General features: G+C 40.0%; 1 protein-coding gene across 1 annotated transcript in view; it reads left to right on the forward strand.

Annotated features, from left to right (window-relative positions):
- RXFP1 (relaxin family peptide receptor 1) overlaps nt 1-15,713 on the forward strand; it is a gene marked incomplete at its 3' end in the record, with an annotated part of 50,642 nt that overhangs the window by 17,811 nt on the left and 17,118 nt on the right. The window contains exons 2-3 of the mRNA XM_081999681.1: nt 2,265-2,420; nt 15,085-15,189. Of these exons, the coding sequence (XP_081855807.1) occupies nt 2,265-2,420; nt 15,085-15,189 (261 nt within the window). The remainder of the gene's footprint in view (nt 1-2,264; nt 2,421-15,084; nt 15,190-15,713) is intronic.

A 15,713-nucleotide genomic window follows, 5' to 3' on the forward strand; every position in this document is an offset into this window, starting at 1 on the left:
CACTTCCAGAGATGGCGACTCCACCACCTCCCTGGGCAGCCTGTTCCAATGCCTGACCACCCTCTCGGTGAAGAAATTTTTCCTAATATCCAATCTAAACCTCCCCTGGCGTAACTTGAGGCCATTTCCTCTTGTCCTATCACTAGTTACTTGGGAGAAGAGACCAACACCCACCTCACCACAGTCCCCTTTCAGGTAGTTGTAGAGAGCGATAAGGTCTCCCCTCAGCCTCCTCTTCTCCAGACTAAACAACCCCAGTTTCCTCAGCCGCTCCTCATAAGACTTGTGCTCCAGACCCCTCACCAGCTTCGTTATCTCAGTTTCCTCCAGATACGGCTCCTATATTTCAATTTTCCACAGTTGTAAACATTGTCAAGGGTTTAAGATGTGAAAACTCTTCCAGAAGAGATGTAATATGAATCTGAAGTACTTGATTCAATTTCAGGTGATTCCTTTAGTCCAGGAGAAAAATTAGGACAAAAATCAGATGTTGTGTAATAATACATTCCTCATTAATTTGAGGAAGTTGTGTAAAAGAGTTATACTTTGTCTCATGGAAAAATAGTTGCATGTTTTAGAAGTGGCAATTTACTACCTAAGCAAGCATCACATCACAATTAATGAAGTTTGTATAAAGCATTTCAAGTGCTCTAAGGCAGCAATGAAACTTAAAATACAGTTTGTATTGGAATTTTTATCCCTTTTTTTTTTTGTGTGTGTGTGTGATAGTCAATGGCTACTTATAATGATGTTCCTTTTTGAAAGTACTTCAAAGATTAAATTACCAGGCCCTTGCAGAATGATGCTTCGCTAGGTAGGTTTACTGAAGCTTTGAGAGTGCGAAGAGCACTAGGTGATGTTCTGTGCTGATGATGCTTTTCTCCATTTCCGATATATTGGAGACTGAACAAATTTCATCCTAGAGTAATTTAAAACTCTTTCCATAGTATGCTCCTGGGAAGAAGTTGATCTTGTACGACAAGAAATACAAGTTATCACCCTGCAATCCATTACAAAATGGATCCCTGCCCAGTGACAGGACGAGGGGCAATGGACACAAACTTCAGCACAGGAAGTTCCACCTCAACATGAGGAAAAACTTCTTTACTGTGAGGGTGACAGAGCACTGGAACAGGCTGCCCAGAGATGTTGTGGAGTCTCCTTCTCTGGAGACCTTCAAAACCTGACTGGACGCGTTCCTGTGCAACCTGCCTTGGGTGATCCTGCCTTGGCAGGGGGGTTGGACCAGATGATCTTCAGAGGTCCCTTCCAACCCCTACCATTCTGTGATTCTGTGAAAAGCAGTAGATGAGTTGCGTTTACCCTGGAAAAAGTGGTGGCAGAATTTGTCCCTGAGGTGCACTGGAGGGATTGGTAAGGCATGATGCGTCTGCTAATGTGGGCAACTGGAGCTGCTGTAGTACAGAGAACTGAGGAACAGAGGACAGGTAGAGTCCTCCAGCTGCTCTGGCTGTCCCTCATCAGCGTCCCACTGCCCTTCCCCTCAGCACTGCTTGAATGAAGTCCCTGTATTCTGTGAAATTACTTCTTATAAAGCATGGGCTTAGCAGAACAACAGCTGTATATCTAAACTAACAGGTAGATTCTGAACGATATCATATATTTTGAACAAATTTTTTGGACCAGGCTGACAACTCTTCCAAAAGATTCATAGTGTCATCTTTATGTCACCTTACTCATTCTTCAGCAAAACCTCGTCACAGATTTGATCTTACTTTCCTTGTTCTTTGATCCTTGATCGGTTTACATCTAGTAATTTCTTTAAAATTTGAACACATTTAAAAATATATAATTCTGACTTTGTATAAAAGGATTTATCTATCTGGGTCTAAAATTTCAGCACACATTAATATAATCCATATCTGCATAACTTCTCTGGTGTATTGCTATCATAAATTAATTTCTAGTGCAAAGCGAAATAATTCTTTTAAATAGTGGCCTTATGTCATTTGTCTTGTATGATTAGCATTTCCATCTTATTACTTACTAAGATGCGTGGGGAGAAATTACCTGGTTGTTTTATATCAAATCAAATTTGAATTAGCTGATGATATAAATGGTTTTTTTGCCAAGTTAACCACTATATATGGTATTGTAATTGCATGTCCAATGAACCAATATGTATTTATCGCTTGAAATTCACAGTCAAATGCAAATGAGTATTTATAAAAGCATGATCTCAAAGATCTTTAAACATTACAAACACATCTTAAAGTAAGCATATTCTTTCTCTTTCTATTTAGTCATCCGTGACTCTTTGGAAGATCCTGTTTCTGGAGTTGGGGTCAGGTGCCCCCTGGGCTACTTTCCATGTGGCAATATCACAAAGTGTTTGCCCCAACAACTTCACTGTAACGGTGAGGATGACTGCGGGAATCGGGCCGACGAAGACAGCTGTGGTACGTGGCTGAGACTTTTCTTTGTGCCTCGCACCTGCGGTCACTGAAACCCATGCGGTGCTCACTGCAGAGAGCGAGCTGCGAAGCGTTAGGAATAGGAAAGTTAAATGTTCTGCAGAGGATACAGCAGGTCTTTGGTTTAGCTGATTAAGCTGCCCAAAAAGCTGTTTGCTAGGAAAGAATGATGGACCACGTTTTTGTTTGTGCGGCATCAGTTTATCCAGTTTTATCCCTGCTTTGACCTGGCTTGCACGTGTCATTTTGATGTGTGCAAAGGGATGCACATGAGCTGGCAAAGACCTCTGCTGAGGAGAGGTAGAGGTACGCGCTAACAGAATTTATATAAAGCTTAATGTGACTCTTAAAGTTGGCTGAGAAATGTAATTTAGAAGAATTTTCAAGGTTTTTCAGAAATCGCTTACGTCCTAGTTTGCGAGAAAAACTGTGAGTGTGCGTGTGCTGTGCAAGCTGCACCAGGCTTTGGGTTTGGAAATGTCAAAATCTCAGGGAATACACATAGTCAGGTCACTGCTGCCTGCCGGAGTGATCCTTGTCACTCCTGGCCCAGCCGGACCGTAGCCGTGAGCTTGACTTGGTTTGTAGGCTTTACTCCTGCTGCAGCCTGAGCAGGGCAGGGGCTTTGCACCGGCGCTTACCTGCCCACGCCGCTTATTTGTGAGCGCGGCCCCGGCACAGCCTTGGTCTGTGCTGAGCAGCATCTCTCACACAGTGCCTGGGCGCAGCTCGGGAGGGTGGCTGGGCTAGTCTGGGAAGGGCCTCCCTACATTTTGTGGGAAGGGGGCTTAGCCATTTGGTTGCGAGCTACGACTGCAGGGGGAGAAAATCGGCCCTAGTACATTTTATTGACTGGTATTGTCGGCTCACCGACAGCCTGGAGAGTTTCAGAGCTGCTCTCCAGGGCCGCTGATCCCTGGCAGACGGGGGCAGCAGCGTTGCTGTTGCTCCGCAGCTCTCCCGCAGCCGCGGGGGGCGGCCGGGCGCAGGGCGCCCTGCCCCGCTGCCCGCCCCCGCCGCCCCGCAGGCGAGCAGTTCGCCTGCCCCAGCCGGGCGCGCCGCCGCCGGGGCTGGCGGGGGGGCGGACTTGAAATATCAAGAGGAGTTTCCAAGCTACGTACACCGAAAGACATTTTCTGAAAGAAATTTCAAAGAGGATGTGGTAAAGGTGTTTTTCACGAGCGTTCTCAGCAGTGTCAACGAGGTTTTGAAAGGAGGTGTTCTCACTGTGTATCTGTGAGGCTGATTTTTGTACCGATGTCTAGTATCTTATTCTCACACCTGTCAAATTTTACCATCTCACTTCACATGAGCCACTTTTAATTTTCATCCCATCTAATGGACCTGCAGCTTTTTCTAGTTTTATGTCATTTGCTGATGCCATACATATTTCCCGTGGCCAGTAATCAAAATCCTGAACAAAATTGGCTCTTGTTCTATTTTTCTTCTGTAATTATCTTGCTCTACAGTGGCAGAAATTGCTAATGGTTGTGCCCTTTCATATTTAAGAAGTCCAAGTACCATGAACAGGTGGTTTATCCATGTTTCATTTCTGTATAGTACCAGAAAGTCTATCGTGCAAGGACTTGCTGAAAGTGTATAGCTTGATCAAATGGCAATTAGGATATACACAGTTTCATAATGGGATATAGAAGACAGTATAATCTGCAAGACAATTCAGCTGTGATATCGAATCCTCTTCTGGGTATAGTAATTCAAGAATGAGTTACCCTCAGTTTCTGAAAGCCTAAATTACAAAAGATGAAGGAGTCATTGTATTGACTTACTGGGAAACCTGCGCTATTAGTGTTTTTCTTATATCTTGACCCCATATTCTCATTTAGAAATGCATGCTATGTATAATGCATTAAGATCATATTCATCAGTAATATTTTCTCAAAAACTGGTGTTGCAGTCAAACTTTGCTGTTCAAGTTAATGGAGAATTGTTTCCTTCCCTGAGAATATGGAATGTCCTGACGAGTTTTCCTGCTATGCCCCTACACTAATAGTAAGTGTGGGGATCTTGGTGGGATAACTGTGTTTTGTGACCATTCATTTTGCTTAAAATCCAAGAAAGGAAACCGCATTGATTAGCTCCCAAGACAAAGAAACTATCTGGCTCTTTTATTTTGCTGCTGTTTCTCAGGACCACTTTAGTATGCCTGCCTTACGCCAGCAGTTATATCTGGCTCCTTCTACTCATTTTTTAAATACACAACTAGTTTTCAGTTGAAGTCATTGCTCCTGGTTACAGAAAAGCAATTCAAATTGAATTTATTCCAATGTAGCAATTGTTTCACGCAGTATCATTGGAAATTTTAATCTTATCCACAAGGTACTCTAAGGAGCGCAACTTTTAAATTCTTGCAAACTTTCATCTTGCATAAATTTGAAGAACTTTGAGGTGGCCAGTCTACAACATTCAACCCAATAAGTGTGGGGAGGTTAAAAATCAGTGTAGATCCTCAAAGGAATACAGAAATACTTTTTCCAAAACTTGTTTTTAATGCATGTATCTCAAACACAACTAGATAAAGCAACTGCTTTACTAACATTTTCTTCAGTAATGATAAAGCACTATCTTAAGCCTACAGAAAAATGTTATAGTGAAGACTTGCATGTATGTTATGTACAAACCAGCATTATAACATAAGGAAACACAAAGCAAAAATCTGTCATGGACAGTAGTTCTTTTCTGTGATGGAAAGGAAAACTGATGAAGAAGAAAAAGAAAGGAAAAAACCCACCTCTTTTGAAAACCATAATACTGCTGTTTGGAGAAGAAGAAAAAGAAGAAAAAAAAAAACCACCCAAAAAACCCAGCCAAGTACTCTAAACATAAGAAATTCCAAAGTCCAGCACTTCAGTCCCTAAATGTGCCGAATATTAACAACTGCAATTACTGAAATAGCACTTTTATGAAACATCAGTGAATGAAACAAGCAGAGAGGTAACTAGCATAAAAAGCACACGTAGATCTTCCAAGAGAGACTTACGTTGTAAAAGTCTTTAAATGCCCTTGAAACAAAAAGGAAAAGGCATCAGTGCAAGAGACCAGTATGATAAGAGCCTCTGAAAATACTGAAGCTAGTCACTCCAAGTATCTTGTAGCAATTCTCTCTCTTTCCTCTTTTAATGAGTAAAGTTCTCTCATTTGCCACTTCATTCCTATAGAGATATTTATTGTCATAATCTTTGAGACAATTTGCAATATTAGTCCTGTTTCATGAGCTGCATGCCCAGTAACAGCAAAACCTGCCTATAAACACTTGAAACTTAACTGAATCCTCGCCGAGATGCGTTTTCACATGTGCTGTAACACCATTCGCATCCAACCCAGGCACATAACCATCGGCTTCATGGTGCCTCCTTCAAATCTCCTTCCCCTTTCGCTTCCACCATGCTCTCCATGTCCGAATAATAAACATAACACTAAGGCTCAGAGAAGTGAAGTGACCTGAAATTAGGCTCAGAGGCAGAGCTGGGAACAGACTTTAAGTCTGGGACTGCTGTGCTAGTGCTTAGCCTCAGGGGGTGGGCAACCTGCCGGTCAGCTCAACTTCAGCATTTCTTCCGCTCCTGGAACGGGGTGAATTGTAGCCAATGTGTCACAGTAGCGTGAAGCCACTTGTCTTTGAAAACTCACGTGCCTTTGTCACCTAGCTGGGTTTCCAAAACCCATAAAATACTGTGTGTGATACGCTGACGGGGAAGAGCTTGAGGAAATGTAGTAAACTGCAATAAAAGGAGGAGGCTAGCAATTTACCATGCCCGAAGTGATGGGAGGCTCTTTTAGAACTATCACTAGGTAACCTTAAATGTGCATGGAAAATACAATCTTGTCTTTTGAACTTGAAAACATAGCCCATCGAGTAGAAGTGGGTGTGTCTGCAAATTTGTCATGAACATGATATTTTTAAATAAAAATTATTTATTTCAATCTTCATAACTCGTCATTAAAAACCTACGGTTTTTCAGGACTTTCCTTTTTTAGGCTTGAGTATGGCAGTGAATTTTTCTCCATTGTTCTGCCCCGTGCTCATCCCTCCTGAAGCACCGAATTCCTAAAAAGACCGAGTGCGTTGTTAAGCAGTTCAGCCTGTAGCACGTTTAACTCAGAGTTATTTTTGTATCTGCTGGCAAAACCCCAAACGTGTGGAAAAAAAAATATAGCAATTCCAACATCCTTCTGTGCCCAAGCTTGATTAAAGTTCAAGTTAGCAAAGCGAGCGAGTCTGATAGTATTTTGTCCTACTTGAGACTACGTTTGACTTCCAACGTAAGGGCTTCAGCCTAATTTTCCAGGGAGGAGCTTTTCCTGTTTATTTACAGCTGTAAGATTTGATTCTGTGGTTACTGGATGTTTATAGATGGGAGGTTAGAATGTTTGTTTACTTCATTGCTTTTTTAGACATGAGCAGGAAGGATAAATGCCTAATGCTGTGGCAGTGTTGATACGGGAATTGTTCCTAAAACGAGTAAAGAGTATTTCTTAGATCGAAGACATTACTGCTGCGACACTACTGCTAATGTATTCTAAACAATTTCTAGGCAAAGCCCTTTGAAGCCCAATGGCATAGCAAAAGTGCCAAGTATGTATTCCCAAGTACATATTCATGGAAAGAAGCATTTTGGAATCTCTGCTTTGTCAGTGATGCTTAATGATAAACAAACAAAATTAAAACTAATTAATGCAGAACAAAAAGAACAGTATTTTTGATGTAGCTTTTCACTGAGTCCATATGCGTTTTATTATCTTAAGGTGCATGTTTGTTTAGATGAGCAAATGATGATGTTACATGACACGTAACAAATTACAAAAATATATGAAAAGTTAAATCATAACATAAATGTACTCTACAAGTTTGGACAGAAAACAAGTAACGTTGCCAGTAATCACCTATGGATATTTTTTTTCAAAATACCAACTTTCTGAGTAGCTTTAGACATAAAAAAAAAAAAATTCCTTTATTTGCTTTCTAATTAAGGAAGTTAAAAATTGCACATAACTAAGTTTTAAAATGTAAATAGTTTTATATTTTTCCTTTAATATTTTTGTTTTATATGTTCTTTTATATTTATATTTTCTTTTTTAAAGTTCTCTGATATGCCATCTACTTAGAGGGCTGAATGAGCAAACTTTTGTCCTAGATAAGGGTCAGCTTTCTCTGAATAAATTTTTCTTACTATTACATGCAGTGATAAAAGTGTAACGTTGTCAGTCTAACAACTTTTGTGTAATTATCTCTTCTAGACACATCACTGGGTCAGCTACTGTTTTGTAGTCATATCATGCTAATTACAAAGTGCTGCAAAAATCCTCAATGCTGTTAAATTTTAAATCACCGAGAGACTGAATCTTGGTTGTTCTTGTGTGCTCTTCGAAGATCTTTGTTGCAATAGACCCTAATATTCCAGCCATTCTGCTGGATACTCGGCGTGATTTGGTCATCGTAACTGTAAATTAGCTGTGATGCTATGATGCCAGTTCTTGGGGAGAAGCCTCACAGTAAATTGCAGCGTAGCTTACCTCAGTTTTCTTGTTCCAAAACCACCCCTCAGCTCCTGAATTTAGTTTGGTACAAAGTTGAGAAACATAATCATATCTCCAAAGGTACTGAGCTTTTCTCCTTTCAGGGGAGACTCTGGACTTTACATCCCACCTGGCCAATTTGAAAGCATATTTTATGATATGCCTCGAAGTCTGAGCTTAAGCCCTACTGCTTTGCCTCTGATGTATTTAGCACTACGTATCGGCATGCTGTAGTTACAGGTTCTGAAAATCCCTCGGGTGTAAAGTACAGGTGCCCTCATTTCTTTACAAACAGCGAGCGGCTGCGCGGTGCTTGGCTGCTGGCTGGGGCTACACCACGACAGTCCTGCTTCCAGATTTAAAAGTTTTTTCTAATGTCCACTAGGGTTTGATAGTCCCCAAACATGCAGTCAAAATCTATGTAGCTATTGGATTTATGATGTTCTGTTCTAATTTAATGTGCAAACAATAAGACGAATATAAAATTTTCAGTCACACCGCCTGGGCTTTCGACCACGATGTGTCTTATGAAGCAGGGCTGAGCCTGGTGAGAACCGACCTGGAGTGACTCCACAAAAATCAGTGGAAAGGCTCCCACTGTCTTCCGTGAGCAAAGAATCACAACTTACCTAAATTAGGAAACTAACGAAAAGCTCAGATGTTTCAAAAAAAAGAATGTTTGTGACTCGTGTGCTAGCCTTCCTAAATAGTACTGGGTAAGTCTGGAAGCACTGTGCTAGCAGTGATTTTTTTATTTTTTAGGTTTTTTTCTCTAGAATAGATGAAGAAATCTAGGTTGTGATCTCTTGCAGCTTGTCACAGAAACAAGAGATATGAAACACAGTCTCTTCCCATGCAGTCTGTGATATATAACTCTCATCAATAAATGCCTTAATGCGTCTTTTCTTAAACTTAATTGGGAATTGAGTAGATACACGCTTTGTTTGAAATGAGGGTTACTGTCATTTTACACTACTGAATAGTTCTTATGCTCCATCTCAGAACTGGTTGTTGAAATAGGTTCTTCATTTATTCGTAGTAAACCTCTAGAGGAAACGGTTATGTGCAAATAACACAGGTATAAGTCATATTTAGAACAAAAAGTAGTTTAGCATAAGAATTGTTAAAAATGCCAACACTTCAGAATTCTTACTAATTTCAAAACCAACGTTGCGTGCATTGGTACTAATCACTTGCACCTCTGTAGACTGGACTGTTGCACCATGAATGGGGCATTAAAAAAACAGTGACTACTGTTATGTCTTTGACTACCACTCTACTTACTAGCGATAATAAAAGGGGAATGGAAAGAACACAACGCTAGGGTGTTTCATTTCATCTTTTTTCCCAAGCAGAGTCTCTAATTATGCAGTGGTTAATGGAACAAAGTAGCCTGAGCTGTTTTGAGAGCATAAGTTTCCTCAGTGTTTAGTAATTTGGCTTCTGGACAATTTTGCTGATAGTTCTGCAAAACTGTTTTTTTGGCAGTTAGGCAATGGTTGTAGTGTGTCTGCGTTTATTTTTTTTAATCACAGTGTCATAGCCACATTTTTCCAGTCCAGTGAAGCAAGAACAGGCATGTAGATTTAATTTAAGATGTTTCTGACTCTCCGGAGGGGTTCTTCACTGGCTAAAAGTACTTACCATTGTGTTCCCACCAGGTCTAAGAGGTCTCCGAACAAAAGGCAGCATTCAGCTCCCCAGACGTAAAGTTCACTTTTAGATAGATGTTCATTAAGCTCTGTCTAGCTTATAGGCTGGAAACCACAGACGGAGGTTTCCGAAAGAAGTGGGGCAGGTAGTGGCTGTTTGAAGTCTTGCGCCTATTTACCTCTAAAAGCATGAGCCTCGTGTTACTGTGTGCCGTGCAGTCATCCGGCAGCTGGCTTGCCTTATTTAATAAGTTATAACACAATACCTCTTTTTTAAAAGGGCCTATAAAACTCGACAGGATGAAAGTAATGACAATCTATATCGATGCCACGCTGTTTTCATATGTGTTTCTTTGAAGGTCTATAAACTTACAGAGAATTATTGCAGTTCTGTAGATTCATTATGTTATCTTCCAGATTTCCATAGCAGAAATCTAAATTTCTATGGGGTGTTTCAAACCGTCTATACAAAAGATAAATGTTTTAATATTACAAGATTGCTTATAAGGGATGAGAAATTTCGGAGGGTCTGAGTTTCCCATTTTTGCCTCAGCACATTGCAGAAGAGCTTGAGGACTTTATATTTCAAATTAATACTAATAATAAATAATGTTACAGTTGGTCTCGTCTTTTCCTGGCATGGCATTTTTTTCACCATACTTAAAATGTGAGATTTAAACGTATGAGACAACATTCAGTTTTGAGCCCTAGATAGTAAATTCTGTTTATGAAGCAAAAAGAAAACACTTGGAAGTCAGCAGCATATGGCCGAATTTTATTCTCATTGTCATTGCCATTTATCCACAGTATATGGCACTAAAATAATTAGGTTTACACTGATGTGCAAATAGCAGCAAATGGAATAGCTTTGCTGAAGTTCTGGAGTATTTTAATCAATTTTGTTATTGAGATTTTTAAATATTGCTGGTAACTAAGAGGAACTTCTACGTTTCACTAGACTTTTGCCTCTTCTGGTCTCCACTGCAGTGGCTTACTGCTAAGAGATCTTTCAAATGGCTCAAGGTTTTATGGATGTATTCATGCTACTAGCTTATTTTAATTTATTCTGCCACATTTATTTAAAAAATTGCAAATGCTTTGAGAAAAACGGAATAGAAAATTGGACTAATCTGTATAGATTAAAAGTATTGCTATATAAACTGGAAAACTCCCCTATGCAAGCATTTTGCAGGAACAAAGCTACAATATTGAGGAGATATTTATCTTTTGGAAATTTGAGCCTGCCTACAATCTTAAAAGTTGCACTGGATTAATTAAGTTGTTTTAAAATCAAGTATAAACTTGTGTAAGCATGTAATACAGCTCATCCAGAAAAGTGTAAACCTTATTTGAATTTATTTAATTCCTGTCTGGTTTTCTGTGATTGCATTGACACATATAAGTAGGCAAGCTACATTTAAAGTAATCAACAGGTACAGGAAGAGTCAATGTGCAGTGACACACAGTTTGGTGCAGGATAAATTGCCTTTGCCTTGACTGGTAGGTGTCCGGTTTATAGGTTCTACATTTCTTCCACTTGGGTATCTAAATTTGGGCTGTGACATTCACTCCCAGAGTCAAATGCTCCAGGCACTGAAACACTCCTCTTTGTAAAATTTCAGTGTGGTTTTGGTCTTACTGTAAGTTATTAGGCTGTATCAGTACGCCCCAACACTGTGGAAAAGGGCAGTTATATTCATCCGTAAACCTTTTTAAAGGAATTGCTTCTTGTCTGGACGATACAGGTTTTCCTTGTACTAAAAGATATCTTTGTGAAAAGCCTGAAGTGATTTCTTACAGCAAGAGAAAGTATATTTGAACAACTGGCAGAAAGAAGTATGTCCATGGGTTATGACCACCAACAGCAAAGCCGAAATCAAAGGGTGACACGGTGTCTTTTTAGAGTGCTTATGCATTTAACTGATAGCATTTCGCTGCATAATAACCCATGAAGACATGGCTGAGGGAAGGGGAAAGTCGTATAGATATAATGTCCTTTTCATAAGCTCCAACCAAAATAAGAGATGTATCTTTGAGTAAAGCTGCTATTTTCTTGGATCTGTCACTCAACAGATTATTCAAATCTGTAGTTTGTCAGGATTAACATACTCTTTCTCATTCTCTTTCCCATCAGAAATGATAATTGACAACTTTTAGCAAGGAACAGTGTATTAATCGGTAGTCAGATAAGTCCCGTTTACAATTACTTACTTTGCTTATCCCATGTAGGGGAAGATTAGCTGATGCCTTGTTTTCTCAGATCTCATTTTTACAGAAGTGCAGCCAACATAATCTATTTTAGAACTGGCTCAGGAAAAAGTAATTTCTCATCTGAGCTGTACTCCCCCAAGTGATAGATTTGGGATTTCAAGACCAGTACTATTACCAGTCATTTCTTCAAGTGTTTGGAGAACCTCACATCGACAGAGGTAAACAGGTCACAAATCTACCATATGAACTCTAAATGACCACAAAGTGATTTACAGTTCTGGCATTGAGTGCTTCACCAAACAGTTGTGCTAAATGTAGTTATTTGGACAACACGTTATTCTGGGATTTGACAAAACAGTTTGTATAAAATAAAGACTGTCCCAGGCTTGGGCACAAAACTTGGCCCGAAGCAAAGATTTCTGCAGGTCAGAAAACTTTGAATAACTTTTATTCATATCTGTTATATTCAGATATGCCTTTGTATTTCTTGTAGAAGGCAGGAAAATCAACGTCATGAGAAAAGCCTGTTATTTCAAAAGAACTGACCAGAAACTCCAGATAACTGGAACGCTTCCAGTCCAAAATAATACATCTTCTCCCTTCTTTGTGCTTTTCTTCCCCTTCTCTTTTATGGCCACCCAAAAATACACAGCTGCCTCTCCGCTTCCTTGAAAGCACGCATGAACTTCCCCTTTGTAGTCAACTGCTCCCTCCTTCCTGCTAGCGTAGGAGGCACTCGCTGCTCATCTTCCTCTCTGCAGATGTGAACTGCAGTGATGGTCACCTCTTGTACGTGCTTTGTCCCGTGGCAAAGCACTTTAAAAATACTAAAAGGTGGAATAAAATCTCATCTATCCACTCTTTAGTGTCAGAAGCAGGGAAATGCAGAAAAATGATGCTCTATATGTTCATTTGCTTACACTTGGATTTAATTTGGATTAGAATTTATGACTTTTAACTATATAGTCAGAATCTGCAGGTAAGTGGTTAGTTGTCCAAAATTTTCTATGAATGTAATTATGAATTAGAAAGACCAAAAATATTTTGAGACTATATTACTGACTGCAAAATATTTATCTGGTGTGATTTGTACTCCAAGAATAATCTCATTTTTAAGACATCTTTATACATTTCTGTTTAGAAATCCTCAATAAAAGATTCCTATCTTCTTAAATCTCACCTCCTCTGCATACGTTTTATTCCCACTCATTTCTTCAGGTCCCGGTTGCTGGACCCAGTCCTGCAGATGAAAGTCAATGGATGTCAGTAGGGGAAAGCTCACTGCAGCCGTAACTACGGGGCAGTAGGTTTTTAAGGCGCTCGCTGCTGGGCGAAGGACCTGTTCTCATCGCGTCCTCAGTTACGGATTCCATGTTGCAGTTTTGTGAGCTGTGCTCCTAAAACTGAACTTCTGCTGAGCATTTAGAGCAGGCAGAAGCAGTATTTCTGCAGGTTGGCCAACACCCTTCATTTTGTCCAAAATGCATCAGGCTGCTTCTAAATATCAGCTTAATGATCTGATCTGGCAGAACTGCTAAGGAATGAGAGCATACCAGGTGCTCCCGAGGAAGTTAGTAAGATGTGCTTAAATGCCTTCTCTAGGTGGGAAGCTGACATTCTTGCAGTGCATAAATTAATTCACATTAATTTTTGAGTGAAGAAGGCATTTTCAAGTCTGGCTTTTCTCTTTATGGAGCAATGCCTGAAGACGGAGATTTTGGTTCATTTTGAATCTTTTATTTTTTCAATCTAGGCATAACAAACGAATGACTAGCTAAAAGAGAGTTTGCCTGAAGTTACTCAATCTTTCATAATATCCATCAATCACCACGTATAGTACATGTTTTCAGCTTAGGCAGCGAAGAGGCAGGCACCTCAGAACAAGTTCCTTCTGCTGCCGTCTCCGTAGGCAGGCTTCAGGAGATGCTGTCCAGGTAATTTCCCTGCCTCGCCGAGCAAACAACTGAGTTGTAATGTGACGTGAAAAAGGAGATGCCATTTCAGAATGGGTAGAGTTACAAAGAAGTAAATACATTTTATTTCTCCCTGCCTATTTTGAAGCCAACAGATATAGTAGGAATAATATTTAAGTATAACTAAACTACCACCGTGTGAAAGGGGCGGGGGGAACTCCGGCGCTGGCGTATGGTAAAAAGTGCAACTAAGCCTGTAACGACGAGCGAAGCAGAGCCATCCTCAGAGTTCTCACAGAAGTGTTTCCTGGCAGTAGGTACCATTACAAAGTAATGCTTTCAGTTGTCACTGGCGCGTCGGCTCGCCGGCTTGTGGGTGCCATCCTAAGGAGCGTTTCTGCTACCGGTGCGTATTCGTTACATGAGGTGCTTTAAACTAAGAGGATGTGGGTGTTGTCAAAGCTGGAGAGGTCAGACTCAAATGAATAAAACTAAAATCAGATCACAGCTTTTAAAGGCAAGTTCGGTTTTTTTTCTTTTTTTTTGGTGGTGCGTATTCATGCCCTGGTTTGGAAGTGGTTACCTGATCAGTTACTTTGCAGGTGTCAGATATACAACAAACTTCCAGGAAAGAGGTCTGTGGTTATTTCCAGCACCACTGTATCTGGAAACCGCCATTAGCGGCGAGGAACTGAAAGATCTGCTCTTCAATTTTTGCCTTTATGGCCATCAAACACTCTGCTCCAGTACATCTATGCGCAGTGGCCAAACTGGCAATATGGCATAATGCTTTGTTTAAGAAGATGCATATTAACCTTAACTTAAACACAGTCCCTTGAATTTGTTACACCGTGTCACCCATTCTCTTGAACGGCAGTGTCCATTTGACCTGCCTCTAGATTTTCAGGAAAGAAACTATAGGCTGTGGGAATGTGAGACAGCCCTCTGAAAGACGTAGTTGGAGTTGTACTCATTTGAGGTTTCCTGGACAAAGTGAGAAACCCACATGTTTAAGGAGGTGGGAAAACATGGTTGCCTCTCATTTTTAGACTCCTACATGAACAAAAAGTTCTGAAGTGAAAGATTATACTTTTTCAGTGCAACTGTCACAGAAAATGTTGTTGTTGAAGGTATAATAAGCTGTTCCTACTATGCGGCTCATAATCTTCATACATATCTGTGATTAAGCAGCTATCTAAAGATAAAGTCATCTAATGGTCTATGAAATATTCTGGAAAAATCATGTTATCGAGATAAAAAATGAGGCAAAAAATGTGATGCAACTAGATTTCTATTCTAATCTGTCTTCCATTTGTGGTTGTTTTTTTTTTTTATTAGAAGACAACAATGGATGGTCTCTGCAATTTGATAAACATTATACAAAGGACAAATACAATAAACTGAAATCTCTGTATGCATTTCAGACAAAGCCACCTGAGTGCTGTAAGTAATTACAGATATTCTTTGTGTGATTATTACTGATGATTCCTAGAAAGAAATACCTAGCAAATACGCTCATCAGAAAGAGAAATATAGTGCAGTTTCATTTATAGTAAAACAGAATTAATGTCTCAGATGAACAAATGCACTGAAGCTGAGTTCAGTTCCATAGAGAGTGATTCATTTTCTGCAAGTGTCAAACATATGCTAATTAGGAGGGTAATATAAATGTATATCTGACTATATTAATACAGCTGGGAAGACCATGAAATACATATCTTTTGGAGTGAAATGAACACAGCATTCCTCCAAATTCGCTTCTTTGTACATCAAATGATTCCTGCGAACGCCCTTCACTTCTGCAGGCACTCGTCCCTTCATACAGATTTTCTGACTCTACTATGAGCACTAACTTAAGGCACGGAGATGGGGGGAAAGGGAGTAAAGGCTCCCTGACCCATTTTCACCCATTTTCACCTGGACAGAATTGTGCTCATTCTAGTAAATATGAGAGGACTGAATAATCT

This window comes from Phaethon aethereus (assembly GCF_964289735.1).
Source record: "Phaethon aethereus genome assembly, chromosome: 4".
Lineage (NCBI taxonomy): Eukaryota > Metazoa > Chordata > Aves > Phaethontiformes > Phaethontidae > Phaethon > Phaethon aethereus.